The sequence below is a fragment of the Siniperca chuatsi genome, linkage group LG11 (genome assembly GCF_020085105.1).
Source record: "Siniperca chuatsi isolate FFG_IHB_CAS linkage group LG11, ASM2008510v1, whole genome shotgun sequence".
Taxonomy (NCBI): domain Eukaryota; kingdom Metazoa; phylum Chordata; class Actinopteri; order Centrarchiformes; family Sinipercidae; genus Siniperca; species Siniperca chuatsi.
In genome coordinates, this window is record NC_058052.1 from 13560873 (window position 1) to 13577954 (window position 17082).

At 38.7% G+C, this 17082-nt stretch overlaps 1 protein-coding gene across 2 annotated transcripts; it reads left to right on the forward strand.

Annotated features, from left to right (window-relative positions):
* Window positions 1-717: 717 nt before the first annotated feature.
* On the forward strand, window positions 718-15328 carry hmgcll1 (3-hydroxymethyl-3-methylglutaryl-CoA lyase-like 1). 2 transcript variants are annotated; one of them, XR_006379958.1, is made up of 10 exons: window positions 718-1008; window positions 2645-2722; window positions 3207-3314; window positions 3718-3813; window positions 4006-4154; window positions 4955-5018; window positions 5721-5909; window positions 12964-13089; window positions 13484-15067; window positions 15168-15328. XR_006379958.1 is itself a non-coding variant. In XM_044215054.1 (9 exons), the coding sequence occupies exons 1-9, from the start codon at window positions 913-915 to the stop codon at window positions 13586-13588; spliced, it is 1011 nt and encodes a 336-aa protein (XP_044070989.1). In that variant the 5' UTR covers window positions 718-912; the 3' UTR covers window positions 13589-15328. The 2 variants fall into 2 exon arrangements, 1 of the variants encoding a protein (XP_044070989.1); XM_044215054.1 differs by having other exon boundaries at window positions 13484-15328.
* The last annotated feature ends 1754 nt before the right edge of the window (window positions 15329-17082 follow it).

A 17082-nucleotide genomic window follows, 5' to 3' on the forward strand; every position in this document is an offset into this window, starting at 1 on the left:
CAACCTTGAAGTCTGCTACAAAAAAGGCTTTTTCGGGGCTGATCATATGAGTCGCCTCCCCTGAGAGAGGTAGAGGTCTCTCATCACAGAGCCGTTTAGTGTGGTGAGATGGTTGAATGCTAGGACTTCATTAAGCCCCTCTATTGTTAACATCTGGGTTCAGAAGAATGGCTCTTTCTCTGGTAAATGTTGCCCTGGCTTAACAAGGGATTTTATTACACCATGCAGTTGACATTGGCAGCAGTGTCACGTCTGGCAATGGAAACCCCTCAACTGTTTAGGTCACAGGAGATCAATCAAAGCAGCCTGTTTCCCTGAAGCATTCAATTCTCATTAGAACGGTGAGTTGAATGTGTATCTAATCTTGCTGAATCAAGATATAAAACATCAGCTGTGAGACTTTTTAGTGAATACTGGTTAAAATGCTTCCACGGTGAAGAAAGCAGTCAGTACTTATTTGGAGCCGATTTGCAGTTGTACAAACCCTTCTTTTCTCATTTCGTCTGCCCTGCACCTGCATTCCCTTTTTTGGATGCACATATTACTGTATATCTTTCCTCAAAATGCTTCCACAAGAATTCACTGCCCAAAGTTCAGTACTAATCTCCCATATCGCTCCATATGTCACTTTGCTTCACACCATTTCCTCTCTCTAAGTCTCCATCCCCCCATCCCTCTGTGTTTTGATCCCCTCCCTGGAAGGGATGTGGCTGCCATGGCAACTGCTGAATCATCCTCCACCGTCTGCACCGTCTCTTATGCCATCGTCTCATGCACCAAGGCCCTCCACCGTCCAGTCCTGCATTAGCATATTGATCTGACACTTCAATTTGCTATATTAGTTGCAGCAGTCTGTGCAGGGTTATTCTCAGAGGACACGGAGGTACAGCGGGCTGAACAGCAGCCATTCGGATGGGTAACGTACCCACTACAGTGAAGCACTGCCTGAGCTATGAGCAACTCATCCAGGACTACCCATGGCTGAAACGCTGGCTGCTGGAGGAGAAGGTGGGCGTCCTTTTTCTTGATTCTAATCTGCTGCACATGCTCTGCCACATGACTCTCATGACAGAGAGGCTGCACAGCAACCAGCCACAGTTGACAGTGCTGCTGCTGCCTGTTGCTTATATAATGGTCCCCTTCAATTGAAATTCTGTATTACTTTTACATATTATTGTATTTTTAAGGATGCATGGGATTCCCTGTATATATGAATGGTAAATGGTTTTCATCGTATGTGACAAAAGATGCAGACTAGATTCTTCTCTTTCTTCTGTGGTGTGTAACTCCATTAGACTGCCTCAACATAATTATTGTTGTTGTTTATTGCAAGGGGACAAATAGGCTGAGATTTACATTGAATCAAATCACTCAAGAGGCATCTACAGTACTGTATGTAGCTTTTTAGCCTCTTATTATTATTATTGTTTTGGTTTTATGGCCTGCACATTTCTTCATGATTGAGTCTGCCTTGTTCTCATCAACCCCTGAAGGCTACCTTTTCAATTGTTACCCTCAAGAAGTAGCAATACCACAGTGTAAAAATACGGCATTACAAGTAAAAGCCATGCATTCAAAATCTTACTACAAAGCACATAAGTACTATAGAAAAAATGTAACTTACTTAATCTAGCAGAAGTAAAAGTACTGTATTACTGATGCATTAACCTGTACAGTAAGCAGCACTTCATTGTTGTATTTGTTGGAGTTACAGTGATTCAAACTAATTAGCTAACATTACTAACGTTAATGTTAGTTACTAATGTTGCTAACATTATACACTGTTGGGTAGTTAAATCTATGACAATACATCAAATACATGTTATGGATTAAAAAGTACAATATTTTCATCTGAAAATGCAGTGAAGTATAAGTATAAGCATAGGCCTACTTATGTTAAGCATACTGCATAACAGTTAAACTAGCTGTAAACTAGCTTAGCTAACTGCTCAGCACAAAAACTTAGTGACTTAAGGGTAGTTGGTGAAGACAGTTTAATGAATATTAAATTTGAATATTGGACTTACAGAGCATCACAGAAATACGACTCCAAATGAATGCTAATGTTGCTCCATGCCTGCTGGATATAAAAGACGGCACTAGCCGTAACAGCTTAATAAACTGCCACATATGTTGGCTTGTTTTGTTTCTCTGCTCCCTAGTGGAGAAAAATTGATTAGATGGATTAGCAGGTCAACTTATTTTTTTTTTAAATGCCACTGTCACTCTGTTTAAGAAATTAGCTATATAAATTCTGTAATCTTCCATCTCTGTTGAGGTTTTACATTTGAACTCAATAAGGGCTTTTTCTCTAGAATTATGAGGCAGAAGAATGAGGCTCAGACCAGAAAAATACCCTGATCCTTACAATATCCCTTGTGGTTTGTGTGGAGTTACCCTTATCTTGTTTCCTAGTCTTTTCTCTGTGACACATCTCCTGAGTTTGCATCCTAATAGCATGACAGGTTTATGTTTTGCCTCTCAGGTTTCATCTGGCTTTGAGGTACAGAGTTGTTCATGTTAGAAATAACTTGTCCTGGAGCATCCCATGCCAGAAGGATGACTGTCTGCTTGTGTTCAGTGTCCTGTTGAGTGGTATTCATCTCTTTAGCCTCTTTTCTGCTTCTCTTTGATATTTTTCCAGACCATCACAGGACATGAGTTTCCAGAGTTTGTTAAAATAGTTGAAGTTGGGCCGAGAGATGGACTTCAAAATGAAAAGGTATCTCATTTATTTTTATATGCACCCTTGTTTTGTATACTATACATGACCATGCCGGGAAAACCCCAATTTTTCCCCTATATCTTTCATACATAAAACAATCCATAACATATGTGTTGTGTGTCACAATTGCCAGGAGCATATGTTTCACATTTTCTTTGAAATTGAATAGGAAAGATGACACGGCTTCTGGTTTAGTTTATTCTGCTCAGCATTTCACAGCTTTATCATTCCCTTGTTGCACGCCTGTAGTTTTACAGATTGCAGGGTTTGCAGAGATAATTATTATGAGCAATATTGTATATTTTGAGAGATCTCAAAATATTCAGCAATTGCAAGATTCAGCATGTGAATGTAGGTATCAATGTGATTGTCAAGCAGCGTAGCAAAAAAAACCCAATCTGCCAGATATGTGCTTGTTGTACCTCCCATCTTGAGTGAAATCAAATCCAGAAAGAGCTGTTTCAGTTTCATTGTTCTTCAGGAAATTGTTCCAACAAGGGTGAAAATCCAGCTGATAGACATGCTCTCAGGAACAGGTCTGCCTGTGATCGAGGCCACCAGCTTTGTCTCTTCAAAGTGGGTACCGCAGGTAATAACTCTTTTTTTGTGCACCACAAAAGAGTGCTGAGTGATTTATTAGGCCCTCTTTCTTGTCTGCTTAACTACTGAGGACAACCTGCTCCTCTAGCATCTTTGTTGGACCCACAGATGCTTTTGGAAATAATTTTTTACAATATTCTTCATATAGTCGACCTCTCCTTCCCTGTCATAAATTGTATTTCTCTTTACTTCCTGAAAAAGGGCAAACATGAACATGTCTTATGTTGTGTTTACACTGAGAAATGTGACATGAAAAAATAATTCTGTCCTTTATTGAATGTCTGCTGCCCTCAGGCATGTGAAAACATTTGTGCAGGATGATGTATTCTCAGGAACATGGTGAGATGATGTATTTTTTTTACATCATATGTCCCCCCCCCTCCTTCATTTAGATGGCAGACCACACTGATGTACTCAGAGGAATCCAGAGAGCACCTCATGTTCGGTATCCTGTTTTGACACCTAACATGCAAGGCTTCCAGGATGCTGTAAGCATTAATTTTCACTTCAGCATGATGATCTCTGCTCTAAACCATAACTATTTACCCATGCTTGTCAATTTGAGTTAATTGTTGGCACTACATTCTTTTTTGCCACATAATTCCTGCACTTACGTAAGTGTGACTCAAACAGAGTGTTCAAAACGGTTTTACAAGTTCATTTTTCTCTCCTCTTTTAAGGTTGCAGCTGGTGCTACTGAGGTGGCGGTGTTTGGGTCAGCGTCTGAAACCTTCAGTAAAAAAAATATTAACTGCTCTATTGATGAAAGCATGCAGAGGTTTGAGGAAGTCATTAACACTGCCAAAGAGCGACAAATTCCAGTCCGTGGGTTAGTACTCTGGATATTAATTGTCACTTACAATGAGTGAAAACACATATCTAATGTCTTACTCACTTTCTGATTTTACGCTGATTACTGCATTTATTTTTTACTCCAAATGAAAACAAAACAGTTTCTATATGTAGGAGAAAACACACAATTCAGTAGTGATACCTTTATAGCAAACTTCCAGATGTTCACCAGGTTATATCTATGCATTAATAAAAAGTCCAGATGGACACTAAAGCAAACCAAACAGTGTCTATAGCTTTGCCTTTTGTCATACATACAGAACAGTAAGCCACTGCAAGTGTAATGCATGCTTTCTTAGATTATATGAACCTCTCTGTCCAAAAAAAGACAAACACATGAGAAATACAGGGGATTAGTGTAAACACTGTCACTTTCCAAGTACCAAATACTGTTTGATAATTAACAAATGGCACAGAATCAAGATCTGGATCACCACCAAAAAATCTAATCACCGTTCTATTAACCAAATGTCATGTAAATCTTTTTGTATCTCACTGACAAACAGATGAATAGCCAAAACAACAAGGGCAAAAGAGCTAGTCCATCTAGAACAACAGGCAACGGTGAAATATTCCACTTGATTTTTACTTCAGCGAATCTACATATAATCCTGTTATCAGGAATACAGACGCCACCATACCAAAATAATCAGAAGTTCTCCATGTTACAGTGAATTGCTACTCCACCCACAGCAGTTGTTTAGTTTTTTACAGTTAGTCAATAACATCAAATGCTATCAAATGTTACAAAAACACATTCAAATTCTCCTCTTTCAGATATGTTTCTTGTACCCTTGGATGTCCCCATGAGGGACACATTGAACCTTCCAAAGTTGCTGAGGTGAGATAAACCTTCTGAACTAGAGAAAATATTCATGAATGGTCATTTTGAAATGTTATCACATGTCACTGACATAATATATTATGAAACATTTACAAAATACAGGTTTTGTAGACGTATATACGTGTAAGTTTACATTGGTTAAGGTAAAGCCTGTTTTTTTCCTTATAATCTGGCATGGTGCAATACAATTTTTCCTCACTTTTCAAACATAATGAATTTATGAGATGATGCTCATTTCATGAAACCACAGGCAAGCAGGCTCTTATCTCAGCAGCATGTGTAATTGTCTGGGGATAAGGTGGTGTTTCTTTGTTTTCTCTAGCATAAAAAATCCTACTTGGATGCAAAAGCTTTGGATAAATATGTTTAAAGTAAAAAATTCACTCCCTTGTTTGTCATCAGTTCATTGTCATGGCTGGCCATGTGAATCACAGAGCTGAGTGTTTTGTTTGGTTTCAACCATTGAGCGAGTTCTTCATATTCCAACTGTAACTACAGATTGAACTGTCATGAACAATGAAATATAGATTAAAGAATTGTCAGATTAAAAGGTATATTCTCTGCCATTTCAATGCTAAACCAAACTTCAAATGATACTTGCATCTTACTGGAGATAAGCATTAGCCAGATAAGCCGGTTCTTTTGCTATATGATTTCCTTTTAATGAGAGCATTTTACCATATTTTCACTATTCTTTAGGTGGCTAAGCGGTTATATGAAATGGGCTGTTATGAGATTTCCTTGGGCGATACCATCGGTGTTGGTACTCCAGGTTCCATGTTTAAGATGCTGCAGAGTGTGATGAAGGAAGTGCCCACCAATGCTGTAGCAGTTCACTGCCATGACACTTATGGGCAAGCACTGCCCAACATCCTTACTGCACTTCAGGTAAGAACTCATAATACATAGTATGAAGAGTAATTTCAAAACTACAGCTACGACTGACCATAATGATTATTATGTTATGATCATTATTATTATTAGCATAATTATTATCACCAATAGCAGAAGAAGTAGTGTGTTTAGGTAGTATTGTAGTAGCAGAAGTAGTAGTAATAGGCTCTTAATATTAGATATATTAAGACAAGGACTTACTTTTATTGTTTTGGCAACAAAAATAAGACATTAGCCAAACTATGAATCCAGATCATTTACTGCATTTTGCATAACTGCATCAGCTTATTCAACTTTAACCCTGCGTACCTTCATAGTTGTGCATGTAAGCAGTTTTTTTAAGTAAAGGATGGCTGCAGTGATGGAATGTAAGTACATTTACTCAAGTACTGTATTTAAGTACATATTTGAGGTACTTGTACTTTACTTATGTATTTCCATTTTATGCTACTTTCTACTTCTACTCCACTGCATCTCAGAGGGAAATATTGTACTTTTTACTCCACTACATTTGTCTGACAGCTTTAGTTACTAGTTACTTTTTAGATTACACATTTGCATACCCTTCCTGTCCAGTGAAAACCACATATCTCCAAATCTGGTGATTTTGAATTACAAGTTTTTGCATAAACTGATGGATTTAGTGCTCCTTTATGGTTTAGGGAAATTCTCCTACTTCTTAAGTTAAATAAACTATTTAAAACCTCCTTGGATTAGCTGGAAAATGCCTCGTCACAAAGCAGAAAACAGGGCTGCTTTCTGAGCTCATGAAAAGTTGAGTTTTTAGAGATACTTGGCTCTCACAGGACAGCGACGCTACAAACATATGATGGTCTTATAGAATATGATGCATTGCTGTAGATGAAACTACCCAGCAGTATATAAAGTAGTTAAAATTAGCTCATCCTTAAACATCTAACATAACACTGACAGGGACCATTTACATAATGAGTACTTTTGCGTTTGATACTTTAAGTCAATTATGCTGATATACTTAGATACTTTTACTTAAGTAAGGTTTTGAATGAAAGACCAAGCAAAGGATCTGAATACTTCTTCCACCACTGGATGATTGTAAAAACTGAGATGAACACACCCAAAACTGTCCATTATAAATTTCAAACTTCAAGGATACACCCCCTGAGATGAATGATCGCATTTACAAGAAGGCCCTTAGGCACAAAAGAGATTAACAATGAAAGCAAATGAGAAAAACAAAGGTCAAGATAATAAAATAAAAATAACAATCCATCCTAACTATCCATATCCTAACTATCCATATTTCTAAAACAAATTGTGGTGAAGGTTTACAAGTGCTGCTCTCTCTGGCAAGACTGTGCTGCCTTACTGTGGAGAAAGAAAGATTGAATAATTCTCAGGTATCTCTGAAGAAAAGGCATGAGCCCTGATAATTCTGGGAGGACAGGTGTGAGTCACACCTCTCTTATGTGAAGAAAAGTTTGAAAAAAACATCCTGATCTTTGTGTGAGGGATGTGAAAAGTACTTTCTGTAGAGTGCTTACTGGCATGGTTGGAGGAGGAGGCCCATTTACTTCAGAGCTGCAAGTGTAGATTCTCCTCTGTTCAAGCACCAGACAGTAATGCATCATCCTCTTGATCCGCACATCCTCTCATGTTAAATTGTTCGACAGCTTTCTGCTTTCGCAGTGGCTTGGCAAGGATTCTTTGGGCATCTTCTCCTTACGATGAATACGAACACTCTTGTGGAGAACTGCAGGCCGATTATGGATAAATGCCCAGCCTTTGCATAAATCAATGTTGTTACTCATGATGACATGAAGAGGAGCAACCAGATGTGGAAGCAAAGTCGAGGTGGTGATTCTTGTTCCAGGATATCTTTCAACTTCCTTAAGTAACTGCCAACACTGTAGAGATCACAAGTTGTTTCTGAGGCTTTAAATCATTATTCCTGCTGGGGATAATCATATGTTAAGCTGCCCCCAATCCATCTTTTTGGACAATTTTCGAGGCAGATGTTACAGGACATTAAAAGACAGAATCTTTTCTTCTATTTTCCACTGGAATCAGTCAAAAGGAAGTTAAATCAATCAAAATATTCAGTTAGGCTGATGGCAGTTTATTTTGGCCATTTAAGGCAAATTCACGTATTTTAGAGCTTAGAAGAATATAATCACATATAATATGTGTTCATCTATTGTAAATCTCAAAACTCATATTGACATTCTCCTCTTAAACAAATGCTGAAGTATTAAACAATGTATCGTTGTCCAAGTGTTCATAAAACTCACTGTAAACCTGATTCTGCCCTGAGCTTTAATGACAGTGTGTCAGTTTATGAATGCATCCTCTGTTTGGAGAGTATTGAAAAAGCACAAAACAAATGTGTACGTTACAATGGGACACAGAGAAAACCAGGAACCATCAGTCAACAAGGAAGAGGGGCATTAAGAAACTTGATCTAAGCCTCCCCACAAAGCAAGATGATTCACAAACTGCTCACTGGAAAAAAAATCCCAGAATTTTAATGAACATAAGATATTTCCAATGGGCCCTTACAGTAATGTACTCTGTTTCTACGCAGCTCACAAAAATGTAATTAGGTTGTAAACCCCTGTGGAAGAGCTCTCATCGGGGTGTTTTTCATCACTTTGCCCGTAGCTAGTGTAAAACTGACATAAATCCAGACATAAAACAGAGGTAACACAGATATGGCTGTATCAATTCTCTGGAGCACATTGTCATTGCAGAGGAGGAAGCTCATTGGGGCTGGGTGGGTCAACAGATGTGAGGGGGTCAGCACAAAGGCTCACCTATTCAGTGTCTGTTGGACAAAGCAAACCCTGGGCCCTGGGGGGCTCCTAACTCATCTGTCGCTTAGCTGTTGAACTCTCTGACAATGCTGTGCTTAAAGGCCAGTGGAAAATGATCCTTTCGTTCGCTTGCTGCTGAGCACAAGATGAATGGCGCTGCAGCTGCAGACACAACTCTAGAAACTCTGATAGCACTTGTAAATATCTGGTGGGCAGAAGACAATTATGCTTTCTGACTTTTAGTTTGCGTAAATTACTGCAAAGACCTAGTTTTAAGACCTGGAAACATGTAATTAATACGAGTCACACACCCACCAAAGACAAAGCACCTTAATGTTAACACCAATAACTAGTTACCACATATGTTGCTGGTAGATTTTCACATATTACACATATTCATTTCCTTATGTTTTATTTTTGAAATTGACAAAGTAGGCCAGTTATCACTTTTTACTGCAGCTATTACTACTGTATTGTAAATTTGATTGCATGCTATGCAACATTGTGCTGAACAAAAGCAACCAATTAGCAGCATTGTTCAAAAAAAGACAATAGAGATTCTTTTAATTTAGCTTGTTTGGCCCTACTCCATGGGGTGAAAGTCCTTCATTTATAAACAGATATAACTTCACATTATTTATGAGAATAATGAAGAATGAATACATGGCAGTTCATAGTATTTTAACTTGAGATACTTGCTTTTAACTTCTATGTAAAAAACTGATTAACTGACTGTGTCTTTTTTTGACGTTTTCAGATGTTAAACAAATATTTACATTTGCACATTTGTCATAGTCAACTCTGTCAGAACACAAAACACAGTAAAGCATTTATTTGGAGGAAATTCTGGTTTGATTTACTCTAAAAGTGCTATTTGGTGCTATTTATCTGTAACACGGAAACATTGCACTGAAGAAAAGCTTAACAATGTCCATGTGCAAAGTAACAAATATTTTTAAAGCTAGCTTTGATTTTGGACAGTGGAGTGAAAAAGCGCAGAAGGACAGTAAAATTCATCTACGGATCTTATTTAGAATGATTCATCACAGCTGTCCAGCAGCCACAGAAAATAATAGCAGCCGGGAATATTTAATCAACCATTTGCTCACCCATAAACAAGATGGAAATGAAAGATTGTATCATAGCTTTTCATTACTGTGTGCCAGAAGTCCACACCACCAACTGGGAGAGAGATGAATTCCCCCGGCGCTGTCAGCCTTGAGTCACCTCTTTTGTTCCTGATAAAGACATTCCTCAGTCTTTGTACCTTTTCCTTTTTTTTGCAGGAGGTCTGGGGGGGCTTTGTTACAAACCTGCTCCTGGCAGTTCACACAATGGCAACGTATGTACTTAGATTTCACAGGCTTGGCAAGGGAAATTATTTATTCTTAACCACAATTTTGGTGTATTGTGTACTGCTGCAGCTGGAGAATACAGTATAACCTGTTTGTGCTCACACTTGCACACTGCTCTCCGCTAACAATAACAATCTATCTTCAGTATTTTCTTTCTGTGAGGAAATGTTTAACCGTGACAGGCTGTGCAGAGTCAATAACTCTAGTGTTGATGAGTAGAATAATTTAGTATTAGAGTAAAGGACAGAAATCAAACATTAAAAGTATACATGTACAGTATGTACAGAACGAAAGCACATACAGTAATAACAACTAGACCAAATATCACAAAGTGATATTTATTGTAAAAAAACATAGGATAGGTTGACAGTTACAATGTTATTGTTAAATATTAAAATTAATAATTGCTGTATTTAGCACAGTAGCTCCTAAACTTTTTCTTTCAGCCCCCCTTCATTTTTTTTTGTTAGTTTTTTTGATAGACATTTTTACTATGACTAAGACTTCGTCAATAAGCATATGAACAGGTGCATCATGGTCAGTGTTTATGCCAATTACTAGTTTTGTTTTTGTCTCTGTAGATTAATAATTTTTTTTGCAGCTTTGACCAAATTCATTTCCTTTTTTAGGGGGGGGGTAATAAAATTATATATGGCTTGATTTAATAGTGTTGTTTACCTATTACTGACCACACAGCTTCCACCTGAACATAAAAACATAAACTGGACTGATTGTCGTGGTTATCGGTTGTTCTGCATTCATGGAACGCAGTAATCCATGAAGACGTTGATATGGACTGTGAATTACTTTTATGCTCAAATAAATCATGAAGTAAAAATGTAATTTAGTTATTCTTTGTATGTTTGTTTTGTCTATCTCCTAGCTGCCCTCCAATATCTGGGCTTTGCTTTCCAGTGGCAAGCTTATTTATGCGTTCCTGGAAGGTGATATATGTGTCAGCAGTGGATCTGTGACAGTTTCTTTCAGCTTCCCAGTTTATGTTGAAGTGGGTAAAGCCTAACTGCTTCACATCCTTCAGTGAATACACGCTCTCTCTTTTCTCTCTCTCTGACGCAGTTATAAAACCAAAATGGGAGCATGTCCATCTTCAGCCTCGTCCACTCAGAGTATAGAATGTCAACAAGCTTATCCCAAATCATGCAAGTTTGAAAATGCACTGTGTCTTTACCCAAGAATGTATTGTTTTTATATGGCCACAGCTCACTGAATATGGCTTTTTAACACTGAGTGCACATCTGGTTTCTGGGCAGTGTGAAGCTAACTGAGCGTTGGCAAGCTCGAGCTGCTGACCACCAATTCCTGCACGATTAGTGTCCAGAGGAACAGGGCACGCTGCTGAAGGGTCCGTTTTGTTCCTCTCGGAAACAGTAAGCTGAAGACCGCTGGCCTTACACGGTTAGCAGCTGAAAGCGAGAGGATTGGCATGGTAGATTACAACTCTGTGTTTATACTACAAAAATATTCTGCCTAGTACAATATCCTGCTCTGGCTTTAACCAAGGTCTGGAAATCTTGTACACTGCACACACCGGAGTAGATCTCCTCCTCCTTCTACCCCACCTCCTCCTCTTCCCTTGCCAACACAAACAGCAATTACTCCTGGCTCAGACTGCCACTGAAAGAAGTAGGTTCTTGTCTGGAAGAAAAGCAACCAATTAGAGGCATTGTTCAAAAAAAAGGCAATAGAGATTCTTTTAATTTAGCTTGCTTGGTTCTGCTCCACGGGAAGAAAGACTTTCATGACCCGATGCCACTGAGAGGATCAGCGTGTTAATTTTGTCTCACTGTGGGATCCTCTGACATCTGGCTCTGCCACGGAAGCTGGAAAACATCTTTAAAATTCTCATGACGATCCCAGGGACATGTGGAAAACATCCTGAGACCTTAGTCCGTAATGACTCTGAAAAACTGAAGGTCTGGCTTCATCATTTTTGGTGTGAAAACAAAGTTTATACTCGTGGTTAGGTTTTACACCTCCATGGCAAGATCTACAGTTTTGTCTATGTAATATGTGCATTCAGAGAAATTGTAAAATGTATGTGTATGAATGAATTTTACTTGCCGCATTAACATCAAAAGAGAAGCAGTAAACTAATATTTCCCAAGCAACATTTTAAGATGTTTGGAAAGCTGTCCAACAAAAGCATTAAAATTCAATAAAACAAATGAAAATGCATCATTAAGTTTCATATGGTGGCCAGTAAAAAATAAAACCAGAAACGTTTCCCACAAAATAGAACAATTATGTTGATTGTAAGCAGCCAATGAGCCAAAAGAAAGAAAAAAAAAAAAAAAAAAAACCCCAAATCTCTTGCAGGTGTAAATAGTCTTATCATATTCAGACACATTTTTGACCAAGGTCATCAGTGAAATAATTTATGACATTAATGATTATTTGTAGCAACTGCACATTTGTGTAGTAATGTTACAATTCCTGTATTGTTGGCCTGGTGTAAGAGGACACCATCCAGCCGAGGAAAAAATGTCTTCTCAATGTGGCAAGAAAGTGAATCCCCATGGTTTAAGGGCAGAGTAGTGCTGTAAAAACATGAGTAACCAGGAGAATCAGAAACATATGAAATGTTCTGTTCAGCATTTATAATGTTCCTCTCTTATGAACAAGGCCGTAATTATGTGGTGCTAGTGGTTTAAGCTGACAAAGAGGATGACTAAGCCATACTGCGGGACATTCTGTGCCCACTCATCTTTAAGACATAAGCCCACAGTTCTCCTAAACAGCTGTAAAACACGACCGCAGCCCTGGCAAGGCACACTGCACCGGGCACAACAATCCAACAGAACAAGGATCTTTGTTCCTGGATTTTACCTGCGGTGAAGCCTGCGTGGAGGTGCTGAATGTCTCTGTTGTGTGTCCTTGCAGATGGGGGTCTGTGTGGTGGATTCTGCAGTAGCTGGCCTGGGAGGTTGCCCGTACGCTCCGGGTTCATCTGGCAATGTTTCAACAGAGGATGTTCTCTACATGCTCCATGGCATGGGCATTGAAACTGTAAGTATGTCTTCACTGTGCGTTTTGACAGACCTGCTGTATTTTATGTCTCTATAATCCCAACAGATCAACCAAATTCTTTGAGAGCTCATTTACATAAACAGATCACTCTGCAAGCACACGGCTCTGTTAATGTTTATTTTATAATATCAGTGGCTTTACACAACTTGCACAAGCCCACAGTGTTGCATGCCTCCTCTCAGTAACAATTTATTTAACAATTCCTACCCCTGCTGGTGGAATGTTGTCACTACAGTTTAGCTTTCTCTCTACCTGTACATACATTTAAATTCATGAGCAGCTTGCCTTTAAGTTGACACTTTTTGTTCGTCTTACCCCCAAAATCACCCAGTAGACATTACATTTTAACTGATACAATAATCTTTTCCTGCAGGGGGTGAACCTTGCCAAAGTTGTAGAGGCTGGTGACTTCATCTGCAATGCTTTATGTCGCAAGACAAACTCCAAGGTTGCCCAGGCAAGAGGCAGGACACTGTGATGTGTTTCTGTAAAGGAATATATTTAATATAAGTATTTGACTGTGTTCCCTTTAAAGTGATTCCCCAGCTGTTGCTGCCTTCAGATTTGTTGCCTATGCTTCTGTATTTGAAGTACATTGTTCCTTGTTCTAAACCGTCAGAGGTATCTGATCCAAATAATCTCAAGAATCATCAGAAGACTTCAGCATTGTGTTTTATGGTCCAAAATCAGCTATTTCAAGTTCAGTTCCTTACCTTTCAATTCATTTCCACATTTTAGAGTCTGTTAGGACTGGAAGTACCATTATGATTCTGAATCATCTAATTTGGCTTATTTTTTTTTTTGTTCTGTATGGTTGCAGATTACAAAAGGGCAAGGTTATATAGGCTTGAGTGGTGAAAACATATTGGCCTTTTAAAGGCGGAATTATCCACTTCTATTTTAAAACCTTCTCATATTTATTTGGCTCTGACAAATAAATGCATCACTTTGCGTAGCTCAGTGGCCTTAAGATAAAATAAAGTAACAGAATAAGAATTTAGGCTGTTTTGGCACCTGTGGTGATAATGATTTGAATAAATAGAGAAGACAAACAGCAAAAAGAAAAAGCTCCTTCCTGCTTTTTAAATATGAATATCTCTTCATGCACTTTACTTCTCCAACAACCTCTTCAGCAATTCCTACCCTGTTAGATCCTGTGTGAATAGCAATTGAAAAGAAGACTCCTCTCAAACTACCACACAAACAACCTTTTAAAAGCAGTCTCTGGAGAGTTTCTGCCCTCAGGTTTGCCAAAGATCATTCAAGAAGTGCCCCTTAATCGTTTTTTGTCATTAAAAAACTTTTACCATGATATAAGCTACTATCTGGGAGGATCGTCTGTGTGAGTGTTAAGTCAAATGTGGATGCATTTTCTCATGTCTCTCCTGTCTGTTTATATCCCACAGTGTAATCTGTAAAACATAATAAAATAGGAACATTAACAACGGAATGTGAATTTTAATGAGATTTTATCTAAAGCCAGATGGCAAAGAATAAACACTATTGTGCTTGAGAAAAAATAATATTAGTTATCAGGTAGAGGATTAAGATGATCCAAATAAAGAAAAAAGAACACACAAACAAAGAAAGAAAATCTATTGTGGTTGTATCTGTCCTGGTCCTCACGACTCAGGGTACCCCTGGTTTTCTATTCAGCTAGTTAATTAGAAGATGATTACAATAGATAATTGCAATCATCTTATATCTGTGGTAGTCTGCCACCTTTTCCTCTCCAGCCCTGTGTTCTCTGTGTTCCCCTTCCTGGTGTGTCTTGTTGGTCCCCTACTTGTCTTTGGATATGTGTGTGTGTATGTGTGTGTATGTTACCTGCCTGGCTCTAGGAACCTCCCACCTGCGGCTGATCACCAGCACACCTGTCTCCTATCTACTCATCAGTCTTCACAGCTTATATACCAGGCTTTTCCACTACTCCGACGCCAGATCGTCCCTGTACATTGTACGACAACTACGTCTAGGCTCTCGCTAAAGCTAAGTACTTTTTGCAAGTGTGTTTTTCCTTCGTGTTTTTGATCCTGTCTGTTTTTGCTCTGCCTAAGGCATTACCCGGTGCTGGTGATAGCCGCTCCTGTGGTTTCCTGGATTCCTGTCTGCCTGTCTGCCTGCTTCTCCAGCCAGCTTCACCTTGCCTGTCGTCATCTGTCTACACTGCTCATTCACCATTCGACTTTATTACGAATAAAGTGTGTTTTGGATTACAGAGACTTCTCGGTATTCTGCATTTTTTTGGGGTTCGAAGATCGTGCATACGACAATATCCCAGTATTGAATCTGAGTACAGAATGTGAAAGTCGGTCAGGACTCTGGGTGCAAACTGGGACTGAAAAACTTTCATGGATAGATGTGTGAGAAAAATGGTACATTTGCATGAAATGTGTTAAAATGTGGTAATTGCCTACCCACAATGGTCCATCTTCATCATGTATGCAAACAAATATCCATCAAAAAGTGACTGCTTGTAGGCAAGGGGAAATCAGATGACAGCAATCCAATATTGAGCAAGCGTGTGAAAATTTGGAAGATGAAATAACAAACATTCAATAGGATGAATAATTTGAAAGACTGGTAGGCTATTGGAGTAAAAATCTGCCACAATTTTATATGAGAACATGCATATTTACTTCTCTCACTTGCTGATTGCTATGGTACAATGTAATAGTGATTAAATATGGTGTCATTTATGTTTCCTTTCTGCTGGGGAGGTTTTTTTAAAAGTTCATCCACTTTTCCTGGGTTATTTTAGAGGCTGGGGATTAGCATTTTGACACAATAGTTCTCACAGTGGGTTTTGATTCAGACTAGGATGGAAATCAGGATTTTGTTTCATCCTAAAACAAATTACTGGAGGTGTGTTGACACCTAAAACTGAAAAAAGGAGGATTTTCATAAATCAGCCAACTTAAATGTTGGTGGCCTGATTCGTATTAATACAGATGGTACAGTTTTACTCCAGCTATAAAGATATGTAACTTTATACTGTATATATAGTTGATGACTGATGTCTGTGCTAAATTTAAGGCAAAATTTAAAGCAGTATTTATATTTTCTAACAAGATTAAGAGTCATGTCTCAGTCATGCTAGCGACTCCATGAGGCTGTACTTTGAGCTAAATGCTAACATCAGCGAGGTAACATGGTCACAGTGACAATATTACCAAGCTGATGTTTAGCCTGCATCATTTTTACCATGTTCACCATCTTGGTTTAGCATGTTAGCATGCTAACATTTGGTAAGTAGCACTGAGCACAAAGTACAAATAAGCCTGATGGTAATGTCATTATTTGGGCAAGTATTTGATCATAAACTAAAGTACTGGAGAAAAAAAAAAGACCTGATGGTGCAATGTGAAAAGTCGGGATCACCAAAGTCATTAGGATTAATCCTCTTGGAACCATCGGTATCTGTACCACATTTCATGGCAATCCATTCAGTAGCTGTTGAGATTTGTAAGTTTGGACTTAAGTAGTGTGCCGACTGACCGTCATTTTCTAGATCTACTGCCCTAGCATGGCTAAAAAGCTATAGTTCATTCAGTTGTTTGAATATGGTGAAATAATTCCCTCACTCTCCAAGTTTAACAGTTAGTTTTAACAAGTTCGGGTGGTACACTACCTGTATATTTCTGCTTTCGGCCAAAAGGCCAAGAGTTAAAAGTAGACACACAAGCTGTTCTAGTGCTGCCAGCAGCAGCGTCTCATACAAAACTAAGTGATGCAGGATCATGGTGAGGATGAATGTCACACACAGGCTTCCAGACAAGCCCTGCAGGCAAACCATTTTTTCAGCTAAAGCTGCAAATAATAACCTAGCCTCTCAGAACATCATCCTGTGGAAGGAAAATGCAAGGCAAAGATCCTAGCACCTCTGAGACCCTTCTGAGGAAAACTCTAGTGTTAGAGGAAGCACAAAGCCCTGAGTGACTCTGAGAGAGTCCAGGGAGAAGAACAGGTTCA

Bases quoted from the DNA above. Each gene is read 5' to 3' on its own strand.
- hmgcll1 (XM_044215054.1), top strand. From the start codon at position 913: ATGGGTAACGTACCCACTACAGTGAAGCACTGCCTGAGCTATGAGCAA. The intron at 2,723-3,206 runs GTATCTCATTTA...ATTGTTCTTCAG, and splicing joins ATGGACTTCAAAATGAAAAG to GAAATTGTTCCAACAAGGGT. The intron at 3,315-3,717 runs GTAATAACTCTT...TCCTTCATTTAG, and splicing joins CTTCAAAGTGGGTACCGCAG to ATGGCAGACCACACTGATGT.